This window comes from Mycetomoellerius zeteki, unplaced genomic scaffold (assembly GCF_001594055.1).
Source record: "Mycetomoellerius zeteki isolate Tzet28-1 unplaced genomic scaffold, Tzet1.0 scaffold517, whole genome shotgun sequence".
NCBI lineage: Eukaryota > Metazoa > Arthropoda > Insecta > Hymenoptera > Formicidae > Mycetomoellerius > Mycetomoellerius zeteki.
In genome coordinates, this window is record NW_017257520.1 from 141,992 (window position 1) to 151,730 (window position 9,739).

The 9,739-nt window shown below is 30.4% G+C and overlaps 2 protein-coding genes across 6 annotated transcripts; one reads left to right on the top strand and one right to left on the bottom strand.

The window, feature by feature from the left end:
- The first annotated feature begins 297 nt into the window (after positions 1-297).
- FANCI (Fanconi anemia complementation group I) lies at positions 298-8,005 on the top strand. Its single transcript, XM_018455795.1, has 22 exons — positions 298-504; positions 628-911; positions 974-1,141; positions 1,212-1,426; positions 1,726-1,922; positions 2,421-2,557; positions 2,636-2,856; positions 2,978-3,330; positions 3,427-3,559; positions 3,647-3,954; positions 4,038-4,229; positions 4,316-4,653; positions 4,765-4,919; positions 4,981-5,177; positions 5,248-5,348; positions 5,597-5,633; positions 6,022-6,196; positions 6,283-6,499; positions 6,616-6,688; positions 6,757-6,900; positions 7,602-7,700; positions 7,782-8,005. Exons 1-22 carry the CDS (start codon positions 421-423, stop codon positions 7,956-7,958), a joined length of 4,005 nt encoding a protein of 1,334 aa, XP_018311297.1. The 5' UTR covers positions 298-420; the 3' UTR covers positions 7,959-8,005.
- A 211-nt stretch (positions 8,006-8,216) lies between these two features.
- On the bottom strand, positions 8,217-9,681 carry ytr (U4/U6.U5 small nuclear ribonucleoprotein 27 kDa protein yantar). Of its 5 annotated transcripts, none has more exons than XM_018455832.1 (4): positions 9,605-9,681; positions 8,979-9,089; positions 8,734-8,900; positions 8,217-8,491 (listed from the first exon to the last, which is right to left on the bottom strand). In XM_018455832.1, exons 1-4 carry the CDS (start codon positions 9,622-9,624, stop codon positions 8,295-8,297), a joined length of 495 nt encoding a protein of 164 aa, XP_018311334.1. In that variant the 5' UTR covers positions 9,625-9,681; the 3' UTR covers positions 8,217-8,294. The 5 variants fall into 5 exon arrangements, with proteins under 5 accessions (XP_018311334.1, XP_018311336.1, XP_018311339.1 ...); XM_018455834.1 differs by lacking the exon at positions 9,605-9,681 and adding an exon at positions 9,438-9,516; XM_018455837.1 differs by lacking the exon at positions 9,605-9,681 and adding an exon at positions 9,413-9,424.
- Between the last annotated feature and the right edge of the window lie 58 nt (positions 9,682-9,739).

Below are 9,739 nucleotides of genomic sequence, written 5' to 3' on the forward strand. Positions count from 1 at the left end.
AAAACAAACGTTCTGCTGAACGCACCCAATGGCTGCGTTCAGCAGACTCAACAGTTTTGCAACCGTTTTATGATTGTCTGCTGAGATAGGACCATTCTTCTAGATCTAAAAATATGATCCAATTAGCGCGAAGGAAACTTCCAACAGTTGCAAAACAAACGTTCTGCTGAACGCACCCAATGATTCCGATGAATTTTGCTTCGTATTATCGGAATCCTGTTTTCTGATTGGATGCAGAGCGTCGTACGACGAAAGTGAATCCAGCATTAGGGCAACTTGTCCACACTTGTTCTGACTTGTTCGCGAGAGCGGGAAAATTATTAACATAGTTAAACATCGACAGAAGCAGATATAAGGAAAAGAAACGTCCGTTTATGTTATTGTCGTTTATAAATTGCGATGTCAATTTGTTAAGTTGAGATGAGTGAGAAACTGAATAGTTTGATCATCCAAAAAGATCAAGCACAACTGCAAGAATTCGTGCGGGAAACCTCAACTGAGGAGGTAAGGAATGCAGTTCACAAATGTAAAACACCTTTTTTATTTATAGCCAATTCTATATGAGAAGTTAAGACTCTTCTTAAGAACATCAGTCCGAAACGGTGTTAGAAAGATGATTTATTTCAGCTCACGAAGATAATATCAAACGAAATTTGCAATGCAGACATTTCCAAGATACTGGACGAGGTCCTGCAAGTGTGTTCTGAGTCGGAGAGTTTATATGCCAAGAGAGTCAAATTAGTGGAGTCCGCTCTGAAAGCTTTAGGCAAAGCCAAAGTTACAATTAATCATGCAAGCGAGATTGTGAATCGGATAGTGTTAGACTTTCCTAAATATCCAAAGCTACATTTGATCAAATTGGTCGACTTCTGTCTTACTAGTATTCGCAACAATGACGACGAATTTAGAAGGTATATGATTACTTCAATCCTTTAACATAATAAAAACAAAAGATACATATGGTATGTTTCAGTTGGAAAGACTTATTACCTGTCTTGTTGGAAGTATTGGAGGAAGAAAAGTATATTACTTATATGAATGGCGAGGTTACTGGTTCCAAATACAAGTCTATCATCATTAATAATCTATGCAATAGTGAATGGGACACACAGATAATGCCATCGTTGGCGAGAATGTTTAGGTAACCATTCTTGCAGTTCCTAGTAAAATAGATATATGAATAAATGAACTGATGACTTTATTGTACTTAGAGATATATCATTGGAAAAGGAGGATCATGCTATGGTAATTACAGTATTCTGCACAAAATTGCAAGATATACCTCTTGATGAAGTACCTCCTTTTGTGCATCAGTCACTGAGATTGTGTACTAATCAGGATAATAAATATCTCTTGGAAGCCTTACGGAAGTATTTCACACTACGCTTCTCGCAAACTGACAGTACTGACACTTTTGAATCTATAGGTAAGAAAAATAAAGATATAATTTATTAATGTAATATATAATTATATAATGTTATAATAGTAATAATATGTAACAGTAACATTATATAACTATATATTGTTAAATGATACAACTATATTATATTATAAACATAACATTGTTAATGTAGTTTTATTATAGAATATAACTTTAGAAACATGACATTTAAAAGATTTAAAATTCGATTCCCATAATTCTTTATAAATGTTGTCTCTAAATTATACATAAAAGTGTGACACATTTTTCTTTTTGAGTCTTAATCTTTAATTACTGAATTACAGATGTGATAAATCCCAAGGAAGTTCGAGACGTTGAAAGTACAGTATTATATCATATATCTCAATCGGCCGAATTGAATCACCAACATATAAGAGACTACATCAAATATTTTAAAAGTATATCGCACATTCCTGAAGCTGTATTAGAACCTTTTATGCTTTCTGTACTGCTCACAGTTGCTTCTATTGATGAAAATCAGGTGATGATATATTAATTTATTTATTTTTGTATGTTTTAATGCCTATACTTTTCTTTTTGAATCTTAATTTTTTAATTACTGAATTACAGATGTGATAAATCCCAAGGAAGTTCAAGATATTAAAAATATAGTATATCATATATCTCAATCAGCCGAATTGAATCATCAACACATAAGATTTTACATTAAGAGACATATGATATGATACTATACTTTCAATGTTTTAAACTTTCTTGGGATTTACCACATCTGTAATTCAGTAATTAAAAATTTAGATTTAAAAAGAGAAATGTGTTATACTTCCATGTACAATTTAGAGACACCATTCATAAAGAATTATGTGAATCGAATTTTAAATCCTTTAAATTTTTTAAATATTTTTAAAATTATTCTATAACAAAAAAAACTATTAAACATGTTTTTATGTTTATAATGTAATATGGTTGTATTGTATAACAATATATAATTATATAATATTATTTAACTATAATATCGTAGATTTTCGAAATGCTGCGAACGATTATTAATAAACGAAACGAAAATGATATTAAACAGAAACATAGCGCATGGTTAAGAAAATTAATTCCCGATTCTTGTAGCATAATAAATGTAATGGAAAACGTCATCGAGGCGAGGTAAATGTAATAAATTGCAGGTATTATAAATATTTTAATATCAAATCTTTTAATATATACAACACTTTAATTACATAGTAACAGAGATCGTCACTTAGTATTGAAAGGACTCGTAGATCTCGCATTTGTTCTTATGGCTGTAGAGAATAAAACAAAAACGGATGTGCATCCTTTATGGCAAATCGGTACAAAGATACTTCAAAAGATCATGAGAAAGCATCACGAAACAGTTGCAACTATATTTCAAATGTTGATTGATAAGATAATCGCGAGTAGATCATCTATTTCTCAATATACTGGTAGGATTTTTGTAAAAATGCTCTAAATAGTTATTAATTATTTATTGTGTTTATTAACTAATTATCATAAATCTTGTTATTCCTCATTTAATTATTGGCAGCTAATATTATTTGTTTGCAGATTGTTTGACATATATGTGCCGTAAGTTAACCATTCTAGTGTTGGACCATCAAGATTCTATAATAATGCTTTTCGATCAGATCTCATCTATACCCGGAGAGATTGCCATTTTTATTGTTTCCGCGATATTTCCATTGGTACAAGTCTCAGTCAGTATAAGAGAACATTTGGTCTTGACATTGAGACAGGCTCTCTATAGAAAGGGTACTTTTAATCGACAAATGGCGGTCAGTGGGATTTTGGAAATGTTGAGGAATCTGAAAATACATTCTATGAGTAGCCTCGCGATGAGTTCGAGTCAGTACGCCAATTCGTCGTTGACTGGCACAAGTTCTACATCCATTTTGACTCAGGTTTTATTAATTATATTGTCACAGTCGGTTAAACTTTTATAACTGTAAAATGATTAATAATAAATGATTAATAAATTCTATATGATATTGTTTTAGGTGACATTAGAGAGAGGTACTCAAGCAAGAGGACTTACTTCAAGATATAATAGAACTTTATGTTACGATATTTTGGGCATTTTAAGAAGGTGTTTTACTCACGAGTGCGAAGTTCGATTATACTTATACAATGGTACGAGATTAGAGAAAAAATTACGCTACTTGTATTGCTAAAAGATTAAAGTAATTAGTTATCAATTTGGTTCGATTTATCCTTTAGGTTTATATGAAGCCGTATTGAAAAATATCGAGATAGCGGAATACGTATTAGAAATGTTGTTGCCACACTTCAAAACTTTTTTTGAGACAGATGAGAACGTCGTGGTGCCAGTTAAACTGGAATTATGTACAGTTATACAAGGGGACCAAGTTGTATTGCAGGAACCTCTGGCAGAACTGATATTCGTACTACAAAAGATTTACATCAAATCGGCTCTAATAAAATCATCTTTTGTAGATGAATTGGCTATTATCTTGGAATCTCTCTGCAGACGGATGCCGCGGCTCGAGACAGAACATCTAAGTCTTGTGAGTTTAGAAAATTAGACTTAATAAAATTCAAGATTATTTGTAATTATATAATATCTTTAATTCTCTTTTAATCTCAATAGGATGACAAGCTTGATTTAAGCAACACTAGCACCAAAGCTCAAGAAAAATTGCAGATTGTTCTGTTAACGATTAAAATTTACGAGGCTCTCATATCCTTTAGAATCGGCGCCTGGTCTATAAATTGTACAGATACCGCACAAAATATTAAAAATCTGTTCAAAGGATATACGAGATTAGTTGAATTTACTAAGGTAATGAAAATGTATGTTGTGTATATTTATAATTAATATAAATTTATTTATAACTATATGATTTTTTATTATTTTCAATTGCTTAGCATATACCAAAGGTTAAAAAGGGAGAAGGAAAAAATAAAAGGACACAAAATGACTTAAATAATACAAGTGTAAAGAAAGCTGGCCGACCAGGTAGCATAAAATTACCGCCCAGTATCATAGATTTGTTTATAGTGCACAAAAGTCTGTCGCTCTTCTATTTGAAATCTGTTCCCTGGGCATCTGAGGACCAAGTAACTGTGTTAATAGATAACCATGATTTTTATCATTACATTCTGCGAACATTATTGCAAATTTTGCAAAATATTAAACTATTAACGGAGTACAATTTGCGGAAGCATAAAGAACAGTATATGAAGACCTACTTCGAAATTGGAAAGTAAGTGCTGTTTTATGTAGATACCTAGCATCTCGCTGTTCATTTTGCCATGCATTTTTAAGGCATTTTTTATGATACATTACTGCAGACTCTAAATCTTTTTCCTGGCAGATTATTATACAATCACATTATACTGGATTTGAACAAAGTTCTCGATACAGACGAACAAGGGACTATATTAGCATTAGAATGTTTCAAAGAATTATGTTGTTTAATTTGCACCTACTTCTCTTCTGAATTGTCGCAGTTTCTTAATGTTATTATTCGTAAGTGTTTAAAATATTAGGATAAAGTAGTGTTCCTGTTATAATATAATTCTTTTTGCAGCTAATGAATCAACTCAAGCAGAAAATCGTAACTCACAATTGGAGAACATAATTGCTACTGTACGTACAAGTTTCAGGACGTTCTTTACTGAGAAGGAGGAACATGAGGAGAATTCTAAACAAATACTTGGTATATTATTAGATATTATATACCAACTGATGCAACAGATACATTTTTATGAAACAAATGGCGATAAAGTTAGTATCTTTTTGTAACTATTTTTGTTGAATAAAAATAGAAAGCATAATAAAAAATCTGTTACATAAGGTATTTGAATCGATGATGAAATTCACACAATTGGAAGATATGAATCCTCAAGCTTCTTTAACTATTTTCCAAATTCTGTTATTTATAGAAGAGCGAAATAGGTACCGTCGATAAGGTATATAATGAATATAAGTATATAAGGTGTAATGTACTGTCGACCAAAAATTTGAGATCATTAATTGAAAATGTATTATATATATATATATATATGTGAAAAATTAAATTGAATTTATTATAATTTAACATTTTTATTATTTTACACATTGTTTTATAATGAAATAAAAAATATGAAATGTTTCAAAGTTTCACAGAAAAATATTTTTTGCAAGATGAATGAAAAACACTAAAGAGTATTAGATACTTTTTTCGTCGAAATCGTTCTTACGGTAAATAATTTTTTCTAATTTAAGTAAGTTAGCTACAAGTTTCTTATTTTTTTCTGACGGAAAAGTCTTTTATTTCCATTTTCTAAAATAGTCCATAGCTCAGTTTTGGGAGACTTTATGCCCATGGTTCATTTTCTCGAGATTAAACAAATGCTGTGTTAATCACAACTGTGCTAAATAAAACGCATATTTACTTTCTAATTTAAAAAAATTGTATAAACGAATTGACAGTATTTTTTTTAATAGTGTTTTGGAACTGGAATATACTTAAATTTTATGTGATTTCAAACTTTTAGTTGACAGTGTATATATATTCTATTGTAATGTTTATCTTATTATTACATAAAAATTGATTTCTCTTTAAATATTCATTATTATTTATTTATAGACTGAGGTATCGGAAAATAACAAATTCAAAATTATCCACGAAGAGACGGCGGATAAACTTTACAATTTAATAAATAATTCGGTAAAAGAGAAATTGGACAATGTATCTTGGTTGTTAGTGCGTCTTAAAGCCGAGCAAAATATTGTTTGTCCGCCTGGCACAGATATCGAAGAATGTACGTATAATTTCATGTACATATATTTATATTGCTTATAAACTTTTGCACTTGTTTTCTTATAATATTAAAATCCCTGAACACAGATCAGGAAAAAGTGAGAACAAAAGAACGCAGTTTGTGCAGACAGCTGTCGCACATTATACAAATACTTTATACAATAGCTAACGTTGCTATTAAACCAGGAGCATCCACAGATATTATGTTCAAAAATTTACAAATCGTGTACAATCTACTTAGTAATCTTACAAAATATTTCTACGGAAAATCCAGTAAACAAAATGCAGCATTTCAATCAGTGAAGTAAGAATTTGTCTCTATATTTTATAAATTTTAATATATTAATTTTTAATTACTGTTTAATAATTTAATTTCATATATATTTTTATTTACAAAATATAATTTTTATATAATTTCAGATTTATTCAAGTGATTCAATCAGCTGGGAAACCATTAAAATCTGGATTTTATAATTTAATAACCTATATTGAGGTATTCATCTAAAATATGATTTTATCTTATATCATGTAGAAATAATAATATGTGTTCGTATTGTATAGGGAAATCAAAATGCAAAAAAATCGAAAGCTGATTCACACTTGCAAAGAAACAAGATTTTGAAAGAGACTCGAATTATACCCCGTGTGATATGTGAAATAGAACAATTTCATAAGGAGGTTTTATCGCTTGATAAGAAGACCGGTGTAAGTATTTATTGTATATTTAAAGAAGAGAAATTGATACATGTACACGTATGTGTTTACTACTTGGGAAAATCAGAAAAATCTGGAATTTTCAAGGGATTTCTTTTTTACTTTTAAAAATCAGAGATTTTCATAGAATTTGATCTGTACTCAGGGAAACTTATAATTTTACTTATTCTGTTTCTTTCTGAAAACAGCTTTTCTTTAATTATTTTTTTCTTGATAATGCAAAATATTGATTAACTATAAGTATGGTGTACACATTCGCGTACATTCTCGCCTGCCTTGTGTATTTTTATAAAAAAAAATGAGGGTAATAGTAGGAGACACAATACTCAATACTCATTGTTAGTAGAAGAGATAACTCACTGATACTGTATTGTAGTTAATCTTTACTTCCTATTTCGGAATTCTAATTGTAGAAAGTGATATAGTCTTAGAAAATTGCTGTCTTCTACTAATTTACGATAGTTTGTTTGCACTGTAATTTATTTGAAAGTTGCATAAAAAAAATTGTCTAATCTTACCTGAAATTTTGAATGAAAATATTTGGAAAATCTATGAATTCTCAGGGAATATTTTTACAAGAGATTTCAGTACCCTACATGTACATGTAAATGTACCCTAATATGGTTTATTTAAAAAAGGAGATAAATTTATATATGAATATAGAGACAATTGCGATATGTATATTTATTTAGGTTCCACTTGAGATTTACATAAAGCACAGCATAACGCGCGATTTCCGTATAAAAAGCACACAGTTAACAGAAGCACTGGACAAACTGAATATAAGTATGGTAAGAAAGAGATATGAAAAAGTATTGTTTAAAGTTTGGCATTTTATAATTCTTTTATACTTATCACATTATATTTATCAGCTGGATACACAGAATTCTCGTTGCAATAACGACGCATCTAATGCAGATATAAATGACGTATCTATTGAATCACTTACTGAAACACCATCTTCAAAACGATCTAGGCAAAACAATGCATCCTCAAAATCGCCGGAATTCCCGCCTTCAAAACGCTCAAGAAGATCATCAGAATCTTAAACTTAAAACTATAAGTGCCTTATCTTAAGATTAATAATATAATCTTTCTTTCATTTAGATATAAAGTTTAATTCTACATTTCTTCTGTATAATAGTTTTTTTTATATAAGTCTAATTATATCAAGAGTTGTATGTAAAGAACATGTTTATGAAATATAAATATTCTATTTTATAATATTGTATTAAGTATAATAAATTAAAGTATAACTTGCGTTTAATTTACCATATTAATCATAACATTAGTAATATTTTGATGGCTTAGTCATTCAGATATTTTCATCATATTTGTGATGTCATTTTGACATACTTATCACTTGAAATTGTACTAGAAGTAAATTATGCAACAAAGTCCAGAGGCCTGTTGAAACCACCCTTTCTATTCATGTACTGTCTATATTTCCTTTTCAAAATGACATGAACCGCACCCACGTCATTTCCATCTACTTTTTTGCCTTTAGTGGTATCGAAATCACAGAATCCCATTATTCTCATCATCTCTTGTTCTTCAGGTGTTTTGCCTTGAAGATCTGCTTCTGTAATACAAAAGCACAGTTAATTGTTTCTCTTTCTAATTTCAATGGTTGCAACTTTTATTAGAACTTTGTGACATGTCAAAACTCTGATGATCTTTGAAAAGTATTTGGAGATTTCTAGAGTCACACGACTGGGCTATTCGAGTCAAACTAGACATCATTAGCTAATAAATCAATTGTTTTAATTTATAATGTAAAAAAATCTTTATTTTTATGAACATACTAGACAAACATGTGGATACCTGTAATAATGGGTCGTTCATTTGTTGAAGGTTTCGGTTTTACTCTATGTTTGGATCTGTCACGCTCCCGTGATCTGGATCTGCTGTACGATCTTCTATGCCTATCTCGTTCACGTTCTCGATCCCTGTCTCTGTCTCTCGACTTTACTCTATCTCGTTCTACAGATCTATAGACAAAAAAGGCTCCATGTTTATGATAGTCAGAGGGATGTAATAAATTAATAAAAAAACACTTTCAAATATACCTTCGTCTTCTTTCTCGCGATCGTCTTCTCCGCCGGTCTCTGTCGCGATCTCGTTCTCGAGATCGATCCCTCCGTCCTCTTCCTGGAGATGGAGAACGACTTCTCCCCATTCTGTAAAGTACATGTTTTTTTAATGCTTCACTAAAATTAATTTAGGAAGATAAGGATTAAAACAACTGCATAATAATATAAATAATTTGGAAACAAACGAGACTGTAAGATTTTGAGTTTAATTGAAAGAATAATTTCGATTATACAATAAATTTCATTGTAGGATTTTTGAACGTTATTATAACATTATAAACAAAAGAAATTATTGTAAATAAAAGAAAATAAATTACACTCTGTTTAACAGTTGATATTTACGCAGCTATTTTTATTTTCGTTTAATTTAAAAAAATAAAAACTCATTAATTTCTAAATAACATTTTTACGGAATATATAGGTTAGGTTACACACTAGCGACACAGTCAGTTAATAGCTGCGTTCAGCAGACTCAACAGTTTTGCACAATCGTTTTATGATTACTGCTGAGATAGGACCATTCTTCTAGATCTAAAAGTATAATCCAATCAGCGCGAAGGAAACTTCCAACAGTTGCAAAACGAACGTTCTGCTGAACGCACCCAGTAAAAGGTTGCAACATTTTTTAATTCGATGGTTTTCGGAACGCGCAAAAATTCTGACAGTGCAGACTACTATCCCTGAAACACTATCTATTGCTGGATTCATACTGCATCCGATTTTCGTCGTACGACGCT

What these genes read in the sequence shown, in the direction of transcription:
- ytr (XM_018455832.1), bottom strand. Translation starts at nt 9,624, where the DNA reads ATGTTGCAACCTTTTACTGG. An exon ending in ATGTTGCAACCTTTTACTGG is followed by an intron (nt 9,090 to 9,604) that starts GTGCGTTCAGCA and finishes TGTACTTTACAG; the next exon opens with AATGGGGAGAAGTCGTTCTC. An exon ending in TGAACGACCCATTATTACAG is followed by an intron (nt 8,492 to 8,733) that starts GTATCCACATGT and finishes TTTGTATTACAG; the next exon opens with AAGCAGATCTTCAAGGCAAA.
- FANCI (XM_018455795.1), top strand. Translation starts at nt 421, where the DNA reads ATGAGTGAGAAACTGAATAGTTTGATCATCCAAAAAGATCAAGCACAA. An exon ending in GATTAGTTGAATTTACTAAG is followed by an intron (nt 4,230 to 4,315) that starts GTAATGAAAATG and finishes TCAATTGCTTAG; the next exon opens with CATATACCAAAGGTTAAAAA. An exon ending in CGCTTGATAAGAAGACCGGT is followed by an intron (nt 6,901 to 7,601) that starts GTAAGTATTTAT and finishes ATATTTATTTAG; the next exon opens with GTTCCACTTGAGATTTACAT.